Source organism: Schistocerca gregaria, chromosome 3 (assembly GCF_023897955.1).
Source record: "Schistocerca gregaria isolate iqSchGreg1 chromosome 3, iqSchGreg1.2, whole genome shotgun sequence".
NCBI classification, from domain to species: domain Eukaryota; kingdom Metazoa; phylum Arthropoda; class Insecta; order Orthoptera; family Acrididae; genus Schistocerca; species Schistocerca gregaria.
Genome location: NC_064922.1, coordinates 539,610,808 through 539,634,501, shown reverse-complemented (window position 1 = coordinate 539,634,501; position 23,694 = coordinate 539,610,808). Strand labels below are relative to the sequence as shown.

The 23,694-nt window shown below is 36.1% G+C and overlaps 1 protein-coding gene across 1 annotated transcript in view; it reads left to right on the top strand.

Moving 5' to 3' along the window:
• Nucleotides 1-889: 889 nt before the first annotated feature.
• LOC126355454 (serine/threonine-protein kinase 33-like) overlaps nucleotides 890-23,694 on the top strand; it is a 106,620-nt gene continuing 83,815 nt past the window's right edge. Inside the window, exon 1 of the mRNA XM_050005769.1 lies at nucleotides 890-994. Coding sequence (XP_049861726.1) covers nucleotides 890-994 — 105 coding nt within the window. The remainder of the gene's footprint in view (nucleotides 995-23,694) is intronic.

Below are 23,694 nucleotides of genomic sequence, written 5' to 3'. Positions count from 1 at the left end.
ACATTTATTTATTTTATTGCAAGCTCTGTTGATCCTGATAGCAATGGAATTGCAAGGGTATGGAACGAGTCAGTATTTTTACATTGTTAACAATACAATAGCACACAATATGGCTAATTCATGACAAGACTCATAGTAACAACTTGGAACACTAATAGGAATTAAAGCTGATTACATACATAGTAATTAATATTTATGTATACACATTCAAATTAACAATAACAAAGTACTTGAACAGACCACAGGTGTACTGCACGTCCATCATGTCCAAGAGGCACAATATTTCGGTGATCAGATATGTCGCAACATAACTGTTCAAGCAAGAAATACGCTGGGACAAACTGCAGAATCATAACAATATCAAAGTATTTGAACAACAATATAACACTACAGCAACAAATAGTTTACATTTATGCTTACACTGAATGGCTAACTCAGTTGTATAATAAAAACTTGCCCCTATGCACTAAAAAACTCACTAATTGGGTAGAATGACTTTTGTATTAGGTATTCCTTCAGTTTGCTCTTGAACTTTGGTGTTTCATGAGCAAGACTTTTGATGACACTGAGTAGAGCACTGTAAATTTTGATTCTCTGTAATTTACTCCTTTCTGTACAAGGCTATAGTTTGACTGGTTGCTATGAAAGTCCTCTTTTGACCTTCTGTTGTGACCATGATATTCACTATTGGTTCTGAAGAGAGAGTGGTTTTTATTAATGAAACATACAAGGGAGTATATGTATTGAGATATCATTGTAAATAACTGTAGGTTCCTAAGCAGATTCCTGCGTGAGTGCATTGGTTGCACACCACTCATGATGCACATAGCTCTCTTCTGAGTAATAAAAGTTTTTCTGTGCCAATAAGTGGAAAAATAATCCAAACAAGATGGGAGCCTCAACAGTTGCTGAAAAACCAACACTAGCTGCAGAAGTTGAAATGCAGGCTGCACTCCCCAAGAAGACACCACTACCACATACAGAAAAGAAGAAAGTAGCCTCAGGAAGTACAGAATCTACGTCATCTCCTGCTGGCGTGGTACCAAGTACTTCAAAACAGTGAGGTCGCATAAATTCTGCAGAACATCATGTAAATCACATGTTTCTGAGTCTCAGGCAGGCTAAAAAAAATGCTCATAGAAGTGAAGATTTTTTTATAGGCTGCATCAAGGAAGTCCAATTGCGAACTAAGTTAGGACCTACTGCCACACAGACAATTCTGTGTCCTACCAAATTTCCCCATAACACAATAAATCTTCCTTTCTGTAATAACTGTTATGTTTTATTTTTACACTTAAATATTAGGTCCTAAAATATAAGACATGAACTTGGTATTCTTTTAAAAGATAATAGAAGAATGACATTATGCTTAAATGAACAATGGCTGATAGAAGAAGACATAAAACTTAATGTTCCGCCACATTTTGATCTAATAATAAGTTACTGTAGCCCCAGTGCAAGTTATGCACTTCCCCCTAAGATAAGTCTTTCCGCTCCCGGGATTGGAATGACTCCTTACCATCTCCCTCAAAACCCACATCCTTTCATCTTTCCTTCTCCTTCCCTCTTTCCTGATGAAGCAACCGCTGGTTGCGAAAGCTCGAAATTTTGTGTGTGTGTTTGTGTGTTATTTTATTGTGCCTGTCTGCCAGCGCTTTCCCGCTTGGTAAGTCTTGGAATCTTTGTTTTTAATATATTTTTCCCATGTGGAAGTTTCTTTCTAATTTATTTACATCACTAAATTGTATTTACCTTGGTATGTCAATATTTTATTTGATTCTTCTGTATATTATTTTCTATGTACTGTGAAATTAGCCATGCTGTTCTGTTCAGGTGTGTATGACCCGAAAGGGTTATAAATTTCGTTTCTTGTTATTTAAATATCAAAATAATATTATGAAATTTGATGAATTTGTCTGAAAATCCTAGGGCAGTATGTAATTAGAAAGTTTTAAAATATTTTAAGTCATCTGATCCACAGACTGTTCAAAGTAGTCTACAGACTTCTATTTCTAAAAGTGGTTACACAGAATGGCAGTTGCAACCACTAGCATAGTATGGCCGCCTACCTGCTTCTAATGTCATCAGGAGAACCCTGAAAATTACCAGGTATGCAAGCAGAAGAATAAATAATGTAAAAAATTCATTTGAAATACTATTTTCTACAGCACTTCAGAATGAAATGATAGGGATGTCAAATATTGAGAGGCAATGAGTTTATGGTAAACAATGGACAAACATTGATGATTCTCTTTTTCACACATACTTAGGACTCCTATTCGTAGTGAGTGTATATCGCTCACATACGGAATCTACAAAAGGTTTGTGGGATAAGAATACTGGTCAGAAAATATTTTGAGCCACCACATCCCTAGAAATACTCTGTAAAATATAGCTTGCCTTGTAGATTGATAAGAAATCCACAAGACAACATACTGATGAACTAGCTGCATTTCACAGTATCTGGGAGAAATTGTTAGAATTCCTTCCTAAATTGTATAATCCAGGAGAAAATGTGACCATCGACATTTAGAGGCTGCTGTTCATTCAAGCAGTACATCCGAAGCAAACCAGAAAAATATGGTATCAAGATACAGTCTCTGTGTGACAGCAAATCTTAATATGGACTGAAAGCCCTTTTTTTCCCTACAATGTACAGTTTGGGACAGCTGTTCCTGAAAAGGAAACTGACAGTGTTAGGAACCATACATAAAAATAAGCCAGAGGCTCCACAAAATATGACCAACAAGGAGGTTCATAGCTCTTCATTTGACTTCATAAATGACACTTTCCAAGAACAAAAGATTCTTTGAGAATGGTCAGGAGTGATAGGTGTGGCTAAACCAATAACAATAAGAAACTCTACTAAATGTGCATGCTGTAAGTTCTGTCCTTCAAGCAATGACAATAAAACAAAATATTGTGTAGAAAGTGTAATAAACATTATGCAAAATACACGTCACCGACTTCTGTCCAAAGTGCAGTGAGTAAGAAGGAAAGAAAGTGATATGGGCAGATGGTTGTTGAGAATAACTTTTTGTTAGAAATGTCTGTTGTTCCTAATATACACTGCATGCATAATAAAATAATAAATTTTCTGGAGTGAAATTCTATGTATTATTATTATTATTATTGTTGTTATTATTATTATAATTATTTCTTTTCTCAGACTTTATGTCTGGTCAAAAATGGAAACTGACGCAGACCTTGATCAAGCGTGACTTCTTTTTAACTGTCCGGTATATGTTACAATGCATTTAGGAACTTTTGGGTAATTGAACATGTATCAATAATTACAGATTTCGGTAGTTGTAAATATAATTTTGGATGTAGCTGTATTGCATTGATGTACTGGTGGATATTGTGTGGTATGACGCCTGTAGTTGATAGTATAATTGGTATAATGTAAACTTTATCCTGATGCCACATGTCCTTGACTTCCTCAGCCAGTTGGACGTATTTTTCAATTTTTTCTCCTGTTTTCTTTTGTATATTTGTTGTATTGGGTATGGATATTTCGATTAGTTGTGTTAATTTCTTCTTTTTATTGGTGAGTATGATGTCAGGTTTGTTATGTGGTGTTGTTTTATCTGTTATAATGGTTTTGTTCCAGTATAATTTGTATTCATCATTCTCCAGTACATTTTGTGGTGCATACTTGTATGTGGGAATGTGTTGTTTTATAAGTTTATGTTGTAAGGCAAGCTGTTGATGTATTATTTGTGCCACATTGTCATGTCTTCTCGGGTATTCTGCATTTGCTAGTATTGTACATCTGCTTGTGATGTGATCTATTGTTTCTATTTGTTGTTTGCAAAGTCTGCATTTATCTGTTGTGGTATTGGGATCTTTAATAGTATGCTTTCTGTAATATCTGGTGTTTATTGTTTGATCCTGTATTGCAATCATGAATCCCTCCATCTCACTGTATATATTGCCTTTTCTTAGCCATGTGTTGGATGTGTCTTGATCGATGTGTGGCTGTGTTAGATGATACAGGTGCTTGCCATGTGGTGTTTTCTTTCTCCAATTTAGCTTCTTCATATCTGTTGATGTTATGTGATCAAAAGGGTTGTAGAAGTGGTTATGAAATTGCAGTGATGTAGCTGATGTACTTATATGAGTGATTGCTTTGTGTATTTTGCTAGTTTCTGCTCGTTCTATAAATAATTTTCTTAAATTTTCTACCTGTCCATAATCTAGGTTTTTTATGTCAATAAATCCCCTTCCTCCTTCCTTTCCACTTAATGTGAATCTTTCTGTTGCTGAATGTATATGATGTATTCTATATTTGTGGCATTATGATCGTGTAAGTGTACTGAATGCTGCTAGGTCTGTGTTACTCCATTTCACTACTCCAAATGAGAAGGTCAATATTGGTATAGCATAAGTATTTATAGCTTTTGTCTTGTTTCTTGCTGTCAATTCTGTTTTCAGTATTTTTGTTAGTCTTTGTCTATATTTTTCTTTTAGTTCTTCTTTAATATTTGTATTATCTATTCCTATTTTTTGTCTGTATCCTAGATATTTATAGGCATCTGTTTTTTCCATCGCTTCTATGCAGTCGCTGTGGTTATCCAATATGTAATCTTCTTGTTTAGTGTGTTTTCCCTTGACTATGCTATTTTTCTTACATTTGTCTGTTCCAAAAGCCACATTTATATCATTGCTGAATACTTCTGTTATCTTTAGTAATTGGTTGAATTGTTGATTTGTTGCTGCCAGTAGTTTTAGATCATCCATGTAAAGCAAATGTGTGATTTTGTGTGGATATGTTCCAGTAATATTGTATCCATAATTTGTATTATTTAGCATGTTGGATAGTGGGTTCAGAGCAAGGCAGAACCAGAAAGGACTTAACAAGTCTCCTTGGTATATTCCACACTTAATCTGTATTGGCTGTAATGTGATACTATTTGAATTTGTTTGGACATTAAGTGTGGTTTTCCAATTTTTCATTACTATGTTTAGGAACTGTATCAATTTTGGATCTACTTTGTATATTTCCAATATTTGTAGTAACAATGAGTGGGGTACACTATCAAAAGCTTTTTGGTAATCAATGTATGCGTAGTGTAGCGACCTTTGTTTATTTTTAGCTTGATATGTCACCTCTGCATCTATTATCAGATGCTCTTTACATCCTCATGCTCCTTTGCAACAGCCCTTTTGTTCTTCATTTATAATTTTCTTCTGTGTTGTATGTGTCATTAATTTCTGTGTAATGACTGAAGTTAATATTTTGTATATTGTTGGTAGGCATCTTATGGAGCGATATTTAGCTGGGTTTGTTGTGTCTGCTTGATCTTTAGGTATCAGATAAGTTATTTCATGTGTAAGTGTATCAAGGAATGTGTATGTGTCTTCAATGTAACTGTTAAATAATTTAGTTAGATGTGAATGTGTTGAGGTGAACTTCTTTATTCAGAAATTTGCTGTTTCATCTTTTCCAGGGTCTTTCCAATTGCGAGTAGAATTAATTGCTTGGGTGACTTCATGTTGCAAAATTATCACTTCAGGCATTTGTGGTATCATCTTGTATGTGTCTGTTTCTGCTTGTATCCTCCACACATGCCTGTTATGTTGTACCGGGTTTGACCATATGTTGCTCCAGAAGTGTTCCATGTCTGTTATGTTTGGTGGATTGTCTATTGTAATGTGTGTGTTATCTATTGTCTGGTAAAATTTCTTTTGGTTTCTGTTGAATGTTTGGTTTTGTTTCCTTCTATTTTCACTTTTTTTGTATCTTCTAAGTCGTTTGGCCAATGCTTGTAATTTCTGCTTCTTTTCATCTAATTACTCTATCGCTTCTTGTTGTGAGATTTTACCTAACCTTCTTCGTTTTTTTTCTGATATTTCATTTCTTATAAATTGTGTTAGCTGTCTGATGTCTTTTCTCAGTTTTTCTATTCTGATCTGTAGCCTGTGTTGCCATGCTGGTTTTGTGGGTTTCTTCTGTGTGTTGGTTGGTTCTGATCTCTGCCTAGTGTGTATATTTAGTGTAGTGAGTGCTCCTATATAAACCAGTAGTTGTAACTCTTCCATAGTTGTATTTTCATTTATTTTGTTGTGTATGATTGTGTTGATAGTTGTTATTGTTGCTTCAACTAGAATAGAAGGGAGAACCGATAGAGGTACTCAGGGTACCCTCTGCCACACACCTTGATGCCTGTTGTTCTTCGTTTGGTTGCTCTGGGATGTTTGAGTCCATTACTGTATTTTCTTCTTCTTCTGATTGTACATTATTTTGTTCTAGTATTTGTTGTACTTGTTGTTTGATGTTTTCTAAGTCTGACTGGGGTATCCTGTTATTTTTTATTATTACATGGATCTGATGAGCTAGTTGTTGTTCTGTTAAAAATTTTAATTCTGGGTATCTGGTAATAAATGTTGTGTATACTTGTGATTTGTATCCAGTTGTGTTAGTTCCTAAGTTTGTTGCTTGGTAATAACACAACATGAGGTGTCGGTTAACTTCATATGACCATCTCATCCTCTGTCTTTGTTTTCTTTCTAGAGGGGTTGACGAAGCATGTCCTGCAAAATATCTCTATTTGGATTTAAATCATTTTCCATGTGGCTAGCAGTGTCGTTACCATTGTGGACGGGCATAGGGTTCAAGCACCATCCCCAGCCATGACAGCGCTTGTCCCAGGCTTCATTAGTTCTGTCCTGAACCAACTAATCACACTAAAAGGGGGGTTAGCCCTATTAGTTGTTTGTTCTTTTTGTCGCCTTTTACGACTGGCAGAACATACCGGAGGCCTATTCTTTTCCCGGGCCTCCACAGGTTTTATTATTATTATCATTATTATTATTGTTATTATTATTATTATCACAATGATCATTAACAACCTTCTGTAATATAAAAAAATATGTCAATGGCTTAAAAACTGTATGAAAAATACATGTGAGTAGAAGTAGTACATTTCTATAGTAAAAGTGAATAGAACAGCAGGGATAAGAAATTGTTCTCCAGTTTACATTTTATGAGCCTTGTATTATTATTATTATTATTATTATTATTATTATTATTATTAGTATATATACTGTAACTATGTCAACAAAATGAATTTGTACAATTTATGTAAACTCCCTATGACAACACCAAATGCATAAAAATGCTTAAAAATTGATCAAAATAAATAAATAAATCTACAATAAGAAATCAGTACATGATGCCGTAAACATGATTACCTATATTGAGTCTCGAACATACTTGTATTTTATGAAATCCTCAAATGTAGGTGTGGTGTGGTTAGTTGCCAGCCACAGGTTCCTTGCTCCAACTGACATGGAAGTGATAGCATCATGGTAACTAGGTGCAGACTTACACTTTTGGGGTGTGGTCACTCTTATAAATACTTGTGTAGAATTATTTGTTGATTTCAGAAACTAAATAATATTGTTAAAAATAGCTAGTTTAGATTTTACTATTCTGAATGCACTTTATACCAAGACAATAATGAGGTTCATAAAAAAGTTGAGGATAAATAAATTTTAAAAAATTCATAGTAAATCCCATATTATGAATAGCCTGTGCTACTTTGAATATGGTTGTCATCTTGAAAATTATCTTTCATTATGATAAATTGTACAATATCTTAATTAATTTGTTGATCAATTAGTGATAGATGTTAATGGATTCATAAAAATTCTGGTAGTGAAAGTACAATGCCAAAGTTAAGAATCTAATAGTTAGAACTGCACAAAAGACAATAGTAGGTATATCTACTCCCAAACTTTAATTGCAGATACCTCTCAAGCAAATTACTTTCCAGTAAATAGCAATATGCTCTCAGAAATGATTGCTATCAAATGTATAGTGTCAATATTCCAGATGCTGTCAATTAGCTCATGTTTTTCCACTAGATATTGTTATCATGGCTTTAATGAGCCATATTTTTTAATTATTGATGTTATAATGAAAGATATGTACTTTAAGTAAATCAGCATATTCCAAATAATCATTTGGATAATAAATGTAAGTGTGAGAAAGCTCAGATAAGCATCTGAAATACCATATTTATTTAAGTGTCACATAACACAGAGGTAACTGGACTGAAAATAGAATGAAATTTAGAAAATTAAATTTAGAAAATGAATTGGTTATTAATGGGAGAAAAAGCATAACAGATGAGGAGATTCCACCTTGCTATGTCACTCAACGTTCAATCTTTTGCACACATGCACTTAAAAAGAAATAACGAAATAGTCATGAAATAAAATAAAATAAAATAAAATAAAGGTATTTGAGATAAAACTTCGTCTTACTTTAAAATTAACAACTGATTGTTTTGCTCCTTTATACTACCACTCACTTACCAAAGTAGCAAAGTAGCTCCTCTTTTTTGATTGTGATAACACTGCTTGCATCTTCTTGCATCCCACCAGCTGTCTTTCTGCACACAGTTGCTGTGGGTTAAAATTCCTCTCATTTGTGTGTTGTGTGCAAAATAATGATAATGATTATTTACTCTCCCAAGTTTTTATCAGTATGCACTAATACACCTATTGTCTGTGAAGAAGCTCAAGCAATGGTGCACACTATTAGAACAATCCTGTTGTTATTCTATAACACAGGAAAAGATACAGACAAGCAGACAAGACATAAATAAATTATATAGGGTTGGCAGCCTCTTCTCCAAAATGTTCAAGATATTCACTAAATATATGACCAGCTGCATTGAAAAACATTGGATTTTAGTCAGGAAAATGAACAAGTTAATTTTAGAAGTGGATATTGCATATGGTATAGCATTTTCAGATTTTGAAAGAAATGAATGCTTTTCATTCAATTCTAACAAAATCAATACTAAACAGACCGTAGGAAACATGTGATTGATTCAAAATATTTTAATGTACTGAATAGTATTAGGGTAAGCAATGCTACAGAATCAGGGTTACAGGAAATTCAAAAATGGAAGCTAAGTCTTGAAACAAAATTCCATATCTCAAACATTAGTCTCACTAGCACAAGAGGATATCATCAGATCCTGCAATAGGGAAAATGAAGGCATATTTGACCACCTCAATTTTTCTATTACATTTTACTGTTTGCCTTTATTAGGGATAAACTTGACAAAGGGACAGAAGAACACAAAAGAGTGAGTCTGGAGTATGGCATGAAAACCAGTTACAAAAAGATTACAATAATGTATAATCAACATACTCAAAAGATAACAGTAAAAAAATTAAAATCTAAATAAGTTGCTCATGAGTTTTTGTATTCAGTGCCATTGAAGATAATGAGTGGATGGACAAGTAAAAAAATTGGCAGAATAGTGGATTTTGGCTGGAGTGCTTCTGACATGCTAAGTGCCGATAGAGTTTACAAAACTTTTAGCACCTTTGCAGACCTTGGAGATGCTACTTCTTCAAATGTGGTATCTTTTCAATTGGCATCAAGAGGATGAGTTGAATCCATCCTTCCACCAAGGAAAAATTCCTGGCAATACCAGGAATTGAACCTAGGTTACAACATGACAATGAGACACTCTGACGAACTAGGCCACCTCAGATACATCCACAATGAGTAAATCTAAGACAGTTCACTCCATATAGATCCAGAATGAGTAAATATGTGGAGGTGCAGCACTTGTTAAGTTATTTTTCTGAATTTTCTAATGTGCACGAGGAATTCCTAATGCTTAAAGGTACTAACTTATCAACCAAATTTTTTATGGAACTGTATATTGTGGCAATGCAAAAAGCTTTTGAAGAGGACTTCAGTAATCAAATATTTGTGTACATTGATCAAATAATAAATAGATTAATAGTGCCACAAACCAGTCCCCTACCATCAGGAGAATATGTCCCACGAATGTCTGTCCTATGCTGCCAAACTTAAACATACACTTAACCTACATACACTTAACCTACAACCTGTGGCAAATTGGGGTACTTAATTTTCAAAGTGATTTTGAGGAACAAAAAGAATTGTATTAAGCTATTAAATTTGGTTCAGATGTCTTCAGTATAATGTTAACTTTATAAAATCACAGTTATTATATTGTATTCAGTCATCTAACATCATATTTTATTGAAAAATTTTGCCCATGGATGAGGTGAAATGAGGAATAATTTCCCCCAGAAATTGGTCATAAATGAAAATCAACATACTATATACACAGTATTTCACATTCAACAATTAGTTGCAAGTGCCTTTTACACTATAAAATTTTAAGCTTCAGAAAAAGTGCATAGGCTACAGGGATAATATCCTCACTGTTGACACCCCACCGCCCTGCATATGGATTGTGAGCCCACTTGAGACACACACTACATCTGATTCAAACCTCTTCAGAATAATTTAGATAAGACAGGCATTCACTATCTTCTTCTAATTTACCTCTGTCATTGAACGAAGTCAGCTGCTTTAGATGGTAGGACATTTTCAGTTTAAAGACATGCGAGTCAACAGCCAAAATCCAGATTTTCAAAAGCCATTAACAGTATTTAGGATCACTGAGGATGGAAAATTTGCATTGCCAAACATGGTCATAATTTCAGACTTTTCTAGGATTTAATCTCAGCCATTTACAAATTACACCCTGATAATATTTACTGAGGGGTTTTAACACACTAAAGCCAATGGCTGGAGCCTATGAGCGGTGTATGGTGGCAAATACAAAACTACAACCCACCAGCTATTTCTTGATAGGTCAATTAGTTTTCATTTACTGTTATTTATTTATTTCATCTTTGAGAATTTTGCATGCTACTGATGTTAATAGTCTGTACAAATTGAATAATATATAAGGGAAGATATTAAAATAAAGAATATATTTAAATCATGAAGATCTGCATACAACATACAATACGTATAAGTTAAAATTTTAGATCTTCCTTGCACAATCAAAAAATTCCTCTATGGCATAGAAGGCTTTCTTTTTAAGCCAGTTCTGTAAAACATTTCTAAAGGATTTTAATGAGGCAGTGTGTGTTTCTGGTGGCAGTGCACTGACCAGTTTTACTCTAAGGTATGTATAGCTATCGTGAGACTTGCTTATACTTGTAAAGGTCTGGTTAATCTTTTCTTTGTAAAGTGCATTGTAACAAAGAAAAGATTGCCTTAACCTGTGGCTGTCTTGGTTTTCTTTTGTGCAGATTAGGCAACTATGTATGAATATTGATGGGACTTTCATGACACACAGTTTCTTGAAACTGGCCTACAAGATACATTGTTATTGAAAATGCCCACTAAACATCAGATAAACCTGTTCTGCCACAAAAGGGGGGGAAAAAATCACAACACTTTTTGTCCCAGTGGAGCTGCCCCAAATCAATAAGCAGTATATTACATAATAGGAGCTGAGCATCATGTTTTCATTCACACATACTCTAAATTTATGTAACAGGTACAAGACTCTTGATAATTTACTGGATATAGACTCTGTGAGGAGGTTGCAAGTTAATCTGGAATCCAAGCGTACACCAAAAAGTTTAACTAACATACAATCATTGTTGGTATTGCATAAACTAAAATTTACAATTTTGGTTTACAGTTAATTCATTGCCTTCAAAGCAGTTACTAGAAATTCTTAGGACAGCTGCACTTTGTTCCTTTTGACCATCTACGTCATTTTCAGACTGTTTCTATTTGATTAAAATACCTCTCCATTTAGCTTTCGAAGGCTTAAAGTAGGCTACATCGCGTAGCTGTGCCAAATGTGAGGTGTTCGGTGGCAGGCACACAAATTGTATATTGTGCTCTTCACACAGATTAATAACATTGCAGCTGAGATGGGATGACAAATTATCTCCCATTACAATATGGCTTCTTGTTTCTTGAGCACAGGCAAAAGGTGGGTGATAAACCCCAAGTGACAAATATTGCTTGGTCAATCCAGCCATGCTTACTACAGTGTACCTAGCACTACTGGTCTGTTGTCTGTCTATGTAGTCCAAAGGTGTTCCCCTTTACGTGTTATGTATGGCAGAAGAGATGATCCAGCTGAATTACCACAAAACGTGGCAGTCACATTAGTCGGTGTAGAATTTATTATCCTCTCTGGATATCTGTAACCTCGGCAGCAAATTACCTTCTTCCTGCGATGGTCGTCAGACATGCTGGTTTCATTTTAATTGTAATGTTGTCTCGTGGAATGTCTTTAGTCAAAGCACTCATGTTTTCAGTCCTGTCTGTAATGACTGATTCAGTGAAGGCAGCAGTTGATATTTTTATACTGTTTGTAAATCTGATAGATAACTTTGGAAAAGTTCACTTTCAAAAACAATTTTGCCTACTCAGTGCCAGGGAAGTTGTTTCTGAAACATTTCTCCATTCTTCCATGCACTGCGATGTATGACTTTACCATAAATTTAAATTCTACTTCATCCACAGAGAATCTGTGATCACAAATTTTATCACTGTGGCTGGTGAAGGCCAGCTCCTCTTCAGTGACCAGATGTCCAGGTTTATTCAAACGTTCATTCACCATTCTCCATTTTATTATAGATGTACTTATTTTGAAGTATGCTCAGGCAACTCTTTGGGACATTTATCCAGACCTTACAGCATTTAAACATTCTTGCAATTTTTCTGTTATGAAATCCACATACATTGTGCTCCCATCATATATTTTGTAATTTCGAGTCTTTTTTGACTACAAATTTGCAAATAAATAAACATGAAGAGTGTATGAATCATTTGATGACATAAATTTACAAAAGTTAATGATATACATTGTTTCGCTGTAAAATTTGAGAATGTGTAGCTGAAATTTTTAGGTTATAAGCACATTATTCAGCAAATATATCAATTTCAATGGGCCTTCGTTATCTATATAATTCGAACAGTTACTATTTTGTTGGCAGTTTAGATGAAATGTAAATTTCACTTTACATTGCATGTAAATGAAGTGTGGAGAACGCTGAAAGTGGAAGTTTGCCGGCAGCAACAATAGTTACTATTTAACGTTAGCTGTGAGAAGGGAAAGCAGAAAGGTGGAAGGAGTATATAGAGAGTCTATACAAGGGCGATGCACCTGAGGACAATATTATGGAAATGGAAGAGGATGTAGATGAAGATGAAATGGGAGATATGGTACTGCATGTAGAGTTTGACAGAGCACTGAAAGACCTGAGTCGAAACAAGGCTCCGGGAGTAGACAACATTCCATTAGAACTACTGATGGCCTTGGGAGAGCCAGTCCTGACAAAACTCTACCATCTGATGAGCAAGATGTATGAGACAGGCGAAATACCCTCAGACTTCAAGAAGAATATAATAATTCCAATCCCAAAGAAAGCAAGTGTTGACAGATGTGAATATTACCGAACTATCAGTTTAATAAGTCACAGCTGCAAAATACTAACGCGGATTCTTTACAGACGAATGGAAAAACTAGTAGAAGCCGACCTAGGGAAAGATCAGTTTGGATTCAGTAGAAATATTGGAACACGTGAGGCAATACTGACCCTACGACTTACCTTACAAGAAAGGCAAACCTATGTTTCTAGTATTCTTAGAGAAAGCTTTTGACAATGTTGACTGGAATACTCTCTTTCAAATTCTGAAGGTGGCAGGGGTAAAATACAGGGAGCGAAAGGCTATTTACAATTTGTATAGAAACCAGATGGCTGTTATAAGAGTTGAGGGGCATGAAAGGGAAGCAGTGGTTAGGAAGGGAGTAAGACAGGTTTGTAGCATCTCCCCAATGTAATTCAATCTGTATATTGAGCAAGATGTGAAGGAAACAAAAGAAAAATTCGGAATAGGTATTAAAATCCATGGAGAAGAAATAAAAACTTTGAGGTTTGCAGATAACTTTGTAATTCTGTCAGAGACAGCAAAGAGCTTGGAAGAGCAGTTGAATGGAATGGACAGTGTTTTGAAAGGAGGATAAAAGATGAACATCAACAAAAGCAAAATGAGGATAATGGAATGTAGTCGGGTCAAGTCGGATGATGCTGAGGGTACTAGATTAGGAAATAAGACACTTAAAGTAGTAAAGGAGTTTTGCTATTTGGTGAGCAAAATGACTGATGACGGTCGAAGTAGAGAGGACATAAAATGTAGACTGGCAATGGCAAGAAAAGCGTTTCTGAAGAAGAGAAATTTGTTAACATCAAGTATAGATTTAAATGTCAGGAAGTTGTTTCTGAAAGTATTTTTATAGAGTTTAGCCATGTATGAAAGTGAAACATGGACGATAAATAGTTTAGAAAAGAAGAGAATAGAAGCTTTCGAAATGTGGTGCTACAGAAGAATGCTGAAGATTAGATGGGTAGATCACATAACTAATGAGGAAGTATTGAATAGGATTGGGGAGAAGAGAAGTGTGTAGCACAACTTGACCAGAAGAAGGGATCGGTTGGTAGGACATGTTCTGAGGCATCAAGAAATCACCAATTCAGTATTGGAGGGCAGTGTGGAGGGTAAAAATCGTAGAGGGAGACCAAGAGATGAATACACTAAGCAGATTCAGAGGGATGTAGGTTGCAGTAGGTACTGGGAGATGAAGACGCTTACACAGGATAGAGGAGCATGGGGAGCTGTATCAAACCAGTCTCAGGACTGAAGACCACAACAACAACAGTGAGAAGGGGGAAAAACACTGTGGGGTGCATTGGACGCTAGCTAGTGCTGCCGCATGTCGAGTGAATTTGTTAAACAAGATATATACGTGCATTACAGCAGATCCTGGAGTGATTTTTTGTTATTGGGTCCAAGTTACATCCAAGGGCTCAAGTAACCTCAGCTTATGGTATAACGGAATTCTTGATTCGAGGCACAAAATAACGGAAAATATCAATAGCGACTTAAAAGTTCACCTGAATCGATTGGCATAGTATACTTATATTGTTCAGACATACTAAAATCTTGTGCATTGCAATAATAAAATCAAAAGTTAACATTTCGTTCAAGACTGCTTCACAATCGATAATAGTTTCGAAATGATCATTTTCATTTTTCGGCTCATTCAAACTTTAGATAACACATCAGATTGCAAAAAATATCGCTTTTACTGCTCCGATCATACTTTCCGATCGTGTTTCAGATAGATGTTGTAATGTAAATTTTAATTTAGTTTGTGTAAGATCCTAACGCTTGCTTAACTTAAACACCACGTACACTTCTCTGATGAAGCCGAAAAATGTCTAGCTGTTGCAGAATTGTTAGCTGCATTATCAAAAGCAAATTTCAACAATGGCATCCGCATGGCGTGAACAATGTTCGTTGATTAATACTGAGTATTCTCCTTCTGATATCTTCATTAATGCCAATCATACTGACGTTGCTATCATGTCCCTGTTCTCGATAGTTTTGGCTAACTAGGCCATTATTTTCTAGTCCCTTTAAAATGGCATTTGTTAAATACCGTCCCATTGTTTCTGCGAAGGCAATAAATCCAGCGAAATGTTCATGTATCTCTCCAGTTGAGGAATTCCACAATCTCAACCCTCCGTCGCTCGCGCGGTTGATACTCGTAATTCACATGACTTTCCCACTCAATTTTGTCTGGCAGGGTAGGATTGAGATCGCGCCATTTTCAGTACCTTTCTGTTAACTGTCCAGCAGTTAGCTCCAATCGTTATTGGCTTTAAGTTACGAAAGATACATTGTCTATGAAACATTATTATAGTCTGGAGAACACCAGTCACATGCGCGAGCTCTGCTACCGCAATCTGAAGCAAAGAAAGTCTGTGTTACTTTATTGCTTCCCTAGATTCAATCGATCTTTCATGTGCGTAAATTTGGACTTAATTGAAACTGACTGCAATTACCTTCCGTGTTACCTAGTATTCTCTTTATTTTTAGATTGTGGAAGAAAAGCCAACAGCAAAAAATCTTGGACAGAGTTTAGTAGAGAACCTAATGCACGCTTGAAATGGTTCAATGAACTGAGTGATGAAGATGCTCACAGTGATCACACTGACTTAGAAACTGAGGACAAAGTTCACGAAAGCGATCATGATTCAGGAACAGAACAAGAAGAGCCAGAGAATTATGAATATGAGTCACAGGAAGAAGTAACTCAAGAGGATGCATTTCTTTTAGGGAAAGATGGAATAACTAAACGGAGGAAAAATAAATATCCTACCATTGGTAGAAGCAGATCTTGTAATATTATTACGCATTTGCCTGGACCAAAAAATCAAGCTCGTATGAAAAAAGAAATTCTGAATTTGTTCTTGGATGAAAACATAATAAGCATTATCGCAATATGCACTAATATATTCAGCAGTGAAGTTCGTGGTAACTTCTCTATGGAAAAGGATGCTAAAGTAGCAGATGCGATAGAGATCAGAGCTTTCATTGGTTTGTTATATCTGTGTGGATCTTTGAGATGTTCTAGGAAGAGTATATCGAAATTGTGGGATAATTCAAAGGAAAACGGACTTGAATCATGTTATTTATACATAAGTGAAAACCGATTCAGGTTTCTACTGAGATGTCTTAAGTTTGATAATATCTGTGATAGAGGTGTTCAGAGAGTGACTGACAAGTTGGATCCTATCAGAGAAGTACTTGAACTCTTCACGAGCTGGCCGGAGTGGCCGAGCGGGTTTAGGCGCTTCAGTCTGGAACCGCGCGACCGCCACGGTCGCAGGTTCGAATCCTGCCTCGGACATGTATGTGTGTGATGTCCTTAAGTTAGTTAGGTTTAAGGAGTTCTAAGTTCTAGGGGACTGATGACCACAGCGGTTAAGTCCCATAGTACTCAGAGCCATTTGAACTATTAACGAACAATTGCTAAAATTATTTTTCACCTAGTGAATATCTTACTGTTGACGAACAGCTTTTGGCATTAAGAGGAAACTGCCCATTCAATTCAGGCAATATATTCCTTGCAAACCACCAAAGTATGAGTTAAAAGTGTTTGCTTTTGTTGATGTAAAAACAGCTTACACTTTGAATTTAGAACCGTATGTCGGTAAGCAACCAGAGGGACCATGTAATGTTTGGAGAAGGTGTTGTTCCAGGATCCGACCTTGACGAGCAAGCTACTGGATTAGCATAATATCCAGTCAAATTCAAGTTGGTGGTTTTCCAGGAAAGCTGTGAATTTTCAGCCCTTGCCTGATTTGTGTTTGCAGGCTCCTCGGCGACTGCATTATTTCCTTCATGAACACCATCGCCATTCATTGGTTCGTCAACATTTTCAGGGTCAATGAGGACCAGAGTTTGGATTCTGTTCTCAGAGATAAAATCCAAGTCACTGAACTTTTCTGGTTTGTACAGGAAGATCCCTGCTGCACCAAATCCTGATACACCCTTCTCCATGGTTGCGATGTTCATGTAAGCTTCATTGAAGATCGAAGCAATATCATAAACTGATATTTTCTCGAAGCAATTAGCCCTTAAGAACCTGTCACACTGAATGTTGAATGCTTTCTTGAGAGGACCGTAAAATGCCAAATCTAAAGGCTGCAATATGTGTAACATATGTGGTGGTATAGAAACCTCGTGAATATATTTAGCTCTACAAAACTCATAGCTATCTAGAGAGATGTGACTTCCATGGTTGTCCATAATTAATAACATGGAGTCTTCCTTTGTTGGTTTGGCGTTCTCTTTCAAGTGCTTAAGCCAATCACTGAAAAGATCTTCATTTGACCATCTGTTATGTGAACATCTATATATAGCCCCAGCTGGCCCTCCTTTATTCCAACTGAGGAGACATCCACTTCTGGGGATAGATGAACATGCGTGGGATGTAAATCCTAGAAGCACTTACAGTGCTGACCACCGTAATATTCCTCCCTAGTTCCCAACTCATCGCAGAGCCTACCTGATGTTGGACTTTAGGGGCTAAAACCTTTCCTGGCTTTTCTCTCATTCTTCCAAAGCATAATAACCTATGGTATCATTTTATGGGGAAACTCCAGCTGCGTGCAGGACATCCTTCTACTGCAAAAGAAAGCTATTGGGGTAATTACAGGCTCATCATGTAAGGCACACCATAAACCTTTGTTTTCTGAGCAAACAATTATGACTGTAGTAAATAATCTAAACGAAAAAGAAAGTACCCAAAGCTAAACGCTGAGAAAATATACATTGCTACTACACTAGGATGAATAGATGTATTTATACTCCATTCCGCACACACTCAAAATCACTTAACAATTAAGAGCTAATAGGGCACAAATTATTTAATAAACTTTCACTAGCTATACAATATTTACCAGAGCAACAATTCAAAGAAGCATTGTATGACTGGTAAGTTGCCCACCCATTCTACAACATAAAGGATTTCATCAATTGTCAAATTATATTGTAATGACAAACCGATCACTCTTTTGCAACAGGAATTATATAGTAATATAAGTATGACTTTGTAGGATTTTACCAATTGTAATATAACCATGTAATAACAAACCTATGGTTCTTTTGCAACATGAATTATATTGTATTATATGTATGACTTTGTCAATTGCAGTATTATACAGTAATAACAAATATATTGCTCTTTTACAACAGGAATTATATTGTGTTATAAGTATGACTTGGTAGGATTTCATCAATTGGAATATTACACTGTAATAACAAACCTATTGTTCCATTGCAACTTGAATTATATTGTATTGTATGTATGACTTTCTCTATTGCCTTAATGGCCTAACGACAGTAAAATTATTCTACTCTAATCTATTCTATCCCCAATAGTGGGGTGTTAGCATTACCCTGGAGGGACGAGATGGTGGATACCTAACCCTACAGACTACTAAACACTTTGAAATGCTACAACTACTATACCAAAATGTTCGTTAAAATATGTAATATCTAGCTGTATATGTTGTATTTTAGTGACATGAATGATTGGAGTATTACAATAACTTGTTCAGAAGTCCTTCTTTACACCGAAAACTATACAATTTTAAGATAAAAAACCACAAAACTACTGGCGTGCGTAGAACACAGAAACACACTGCGAGCTAGTTGTGGTGTCGTCCGCAAGGGTGCAGCGCTATGCTGCAGCGCTCTGCTATCAAAATACAACTAAAACCTATCGTGTTGGTATTGCCCCAGGTGTCGGCATTGCACCGGTCGACCCTAAGCAATTTTCTTGTAAAATGAACTTTCCTAAAATCTTATTTACTTGTTTCTTTGGGGTCATTTTCACCAGATTTCTCTAGGTTTTGTTGGGGACCATATGAATTGAGACAAGAGGCTGCGAATCTGTTACTGGAAATACCCACTTTCCCCGAGCTAATGACTAAAACTGACTCTCTTATATCAACAACTTGCTCTTGGTTATCTTTTCCTTTTTTTAACTCTTTATTCTGCTCATAATTTTCGACAGGAAGATAGATAACGTTTTACAGATCAAACACAGTCAAACAAATCCATCTTTCTCACTCTTTTGTAAAACGTATAGCAAAACATACAGGAAAGTGTTGTGTGCAGCTAAGAGGGCTCACAACTCCAAATTGGTGCTGAGTGCTGAAAACAAAAACAAAGCAGTCTGGAAGATTGTAAAACAGTAAACCAGCAACAGAAAGATGAATGTGCCAAACATAAAAATAAAAAAAGAAGGGATTCCAATAAAAGATCCAAAATATTTGGCAAACTATATAAGTAATTATTTCAGCAATATAGGTACAAAATTACAGCAAAACTTGCAAAAAGTCCCTCAGGCCACAAATCTAAACAAAAGTGTACCACATTCAATGGTATTACTGCCCACAACAAAGGAAGAAGTCTACAAAGTAGTCTGCAAACTGAATAATAAAAATTAAGCTGGTTTAGATGAAGTTCCAGTTTTTGTAACTAAAGACTGTATAGAGAGCCTGTTATCAAGATTAGTTAATATTATAAACCAATCATTTAAGCAGGGTTACTTTCCTGACTACTTAAAATATGCTTAAGTACTTCCTCTCTTCAAAAAAGGAGATACAGGAAATATAGAAAATTATAAGCCACTCTCACTGCTCTCGTGCTTTGCAAAAATAATAAAAACTATTCTGAATGATAGACTTATGAGCTACTTAAATAAGCACAGCCTCCTAGCCAAGGACCACTTTGGATTCTGAACAGGGAAAGGCACAGAAGCAGCAACAGCATATCCCACCTAAATATATCCTAGAAGCACTCGATAAAGGAAACTATACAACAGGTATATTTCTCAATCTAACCAAAGCTTTTGACACAGTGCATAACAAAACACTGTTGGTTAAGCTAGATGAAGTGGGAATAAGGGGGATTGTAAAAAAATGGTTCCAGTCATATCTAGAAAATTGAATACAGATGACTGAAATCATGTAACTCCAACTGTATTGAAAACATATTTCTGACCCCAAACATATAAATATAGGTGTACCACATGGGCATGCAACATTGTTTGCAGATGGCTCCAATGTGCTAATCAGTGACAAATACCATGTAGACCTAAGAGAGAAAGCTGAAGAAATACTAAAAAGTAAATATGAGTGGGGAGCTAACAACAAAGTCAGGCTTAATATTAAGAAAACAAGTTCTATGAACTTTTACATAAACAAAAAACCATATTATAATAACCTGAATTAGGTAATGAACCATACAATGGGTGTAAAGCACAAAATTTCTTGGCATGCAAGCTGATATTCAGTTGAAATGGGAAGACCACATATAAATACTTTCTAACAGAATCTCTACAGCATGCTATGCCCTCAGAGTTCTTACTTCAGCATGTTATATTTCATGTATTAGAACAGTATACTTTGAATATATCCATTCTGTTATTAGTTATAGGATAATATTCTGAGGAGTGAACAGGAAAAATATCGAAGCTATATTCAAATTGCAGAAAAGGGCAGTATGTATAATGACCAAGAGTGGCAGCATGGCTCACTGCTTTGAATTTGTTTAAAATTGCTGGAAAACTTATCTGTCCCATGTGAATATATTGTTCAGAATGTTATGTAAATTTTAAAAAAATATTGGACGCTATGTTAACAATGGTTCTGTAACTAGGAATTGCTATAATTTGCAAATGGATAGAAAAGATAAAGTTAAAATGCAACAGAGTCGTCTACTGTAAAATGCCATCAAATTATATAATAAATTACCGCAAAACATAAAAGACATAGAGACAATCTCCTCCTTCAAAGAAAAACTAAAAAAAATTACAAAATAAAAGCTACTGTACAGTAATGGAGTACTGGAATTAAAAAAAGGTTACTTCATATCTGAAAGTTCTGTGTTAAACTATATGGAGAAATAATAATTATATAAGACTGAAAAATGTAAACTAGATTATAAGAAAATTTCACTGTCAACTATTGTGTAAGAAACAAATTTAAACTGTTAAATTGTCTATTATTCAACGACGAAATTCATACAATGTAAATTGTTCCACAGATTAATAAAGAAATCAAGTCATATCCAATGAATGCGCTAAGAAACCATGGATACTGATTTAACCCTACAGGTATGAAATGAATCACGACACTATGATAAATGTATCAGAATATAAGTAATAACTTATTTGAAAATAATCAGATATTCACTTAGTAATGAATGGAAACTTCCCCAGAACTTACATGCGAGTCTCTGACTCTCTGACTTTCGAGCGGTATTGGCGTCTAGTACGCATGCGCGAATTAGCCAGAAACGCGAGGCCGTCAGTTGTTGCCGACATCGCCGATGCCTAACGCCGTCACTGTCTTTAGTATTGTACTCAGTCTGTTCCTGGCCACGTTAGACTAAAGTTCAATTGTTAAGATACGAGTTAACATAACAGCCAAACTAATATTAACGTGCCTAAATCTACTTTTTATGTGCTACTTTTACAAGAAAATTGCTTCTCTGTCGACTGCATGGTGCTGGGAAATTTATAATACGAGGGTCAGTCAAAAAGTAATGCCTCCTATTTTTTTTTCTACGTTTAATTGTCAGGAAATTTAAATGCAATTACATAGGTTGAAAACCACAACATTGAGGATCATTTTGTCATTTTTCAATGTAATCTCCGCCCATCTCTACAGTTTTGGTCCATCTTTGAACAAGGGCATGTATCCCAGCACGGTAAAAATCACAGCTCTGCTTCCTAAGCCATTGACGCACGGATGTTTTGACGGCCTCCTCATCTTCAAAATGAATCCCACGATGAGCTTCTTTTAGTGGCCCGAACAGATGGAAGTCTGATGGTGCCAGGTCAGGGCTGTATGGGGATGAGGCAAAACTTCCCATCCAATTTTGACAATCTCGTCAGAGGTGTGACGACTGATGTGTGGTCTTGCATTGTCATGCAAAAGAAGAACATCTGCCATTGATTTTGTTGGGCGAACTCGCTGAAGACGTGCTTTAAGTTTTTTGAGGGTTGTGACGTATTGAACAGAATTTATTGTGCATCCCTGCTCCAAAAAATCAACCAGAATCACACCCTCTGTATCCCAGAAAACTGTTGCCATAACTTTCCCTGCCGATCGCACAGTTTTGAATTTTTTCTTCCTCGGCGAGCTTGTGTGACGCCACTCCATTGACTGCCTCTTTGATTCGGGTTCAAAAAAATGCACCCATGTTTCGTCCCCGGTCACAATTTTTTTCAGAAACTCATCTCCCTCCAAACGGAAGCGCTGCAAGTGTTGGGAGGCTATTGTTTTCCTTGCCTCTTTATTCTGATCGGTTAACATTCTTGGAACCCACCGTGCACAAACTTTTGAGTACCCCAATTGTTTAATACTCGTGATCACACTGCCTTTACTAAGAGAAATAATGCGACACACTTCATCTGCAGTCACCCGACGGTCACCACGAATGATGTCATCAACTTGATGAATGTTGTGTGGAGTCACTGCACTCACCGGCCTGCCGCTCCGCTTTTCGTCAGTCAACGGTGTTTGCCCTTCAGCTTCCTTACAACGACGAACCCATCGTCTAACAGTGCTGACATCCACTGTCACAACACCATACACCTTCTTCAGTCTTTCATGAATGCGTATGGGCGTTTCACCTTCTGCATTCAAGAATTCAATCACACAACGCTGTCTCAAACGAACATCGATGTCGGCCATCTTACAGACTTCTGCTGTGCTGCCACCTGTTGACACAGAAAGTTACTACTGCAGTGGATTGCAGAAGGTTTGAGGAATGGCCCCAAATTCAAATTTTTCACTTAACTTAATTTTTTTAAGTAGAAAAAAAATGGGAGGCATTACTTTTTGACCGACCCTCGTATCATAGTGCATGGGTGGCTGTCATCATCCACATTAGAGTTGTCCGACTCCACACCTCACCAGACAATACAACAAACTCGCATATTATTTTTAAATTATGCACAATGGAAATATCAGTAGAATAGTGCGAGCTGCGCTGTAACGCAGCATAAATGTAAGTCTGAAGCCTACAAACTTCGGTGACGCTGCGTGGCACATAAGTACACAGTCAAATGCACTCACTAACGCATTCGACTTTTCATTGCTCCAAATTTATACCAATATTCTATATTCCCCATGAATACAAATTACTATCTAAGTGCAATATATACATACTAATAACTATCACATGCAGTATACACAAAGTAATGAGTAATAGCAACCTTTGCAACTATATGGGTGTAGACGTTAAATACCTCAAAATCGCGCTCGTCATCATATGTAGTACAGGCATGTGGCGCCACAAGTTTACTGTGGATCTGCGTATGGGCCCTCGTATAGGTGGAAGAACAGTGTGATCCGTTTCCTTTTGGTGTCCTATGGGTCTACTCATTCTTAACGAGATCGCAGTCCTTCATAGTTTTCCAGAAGTACGTTTTGCAATAACTG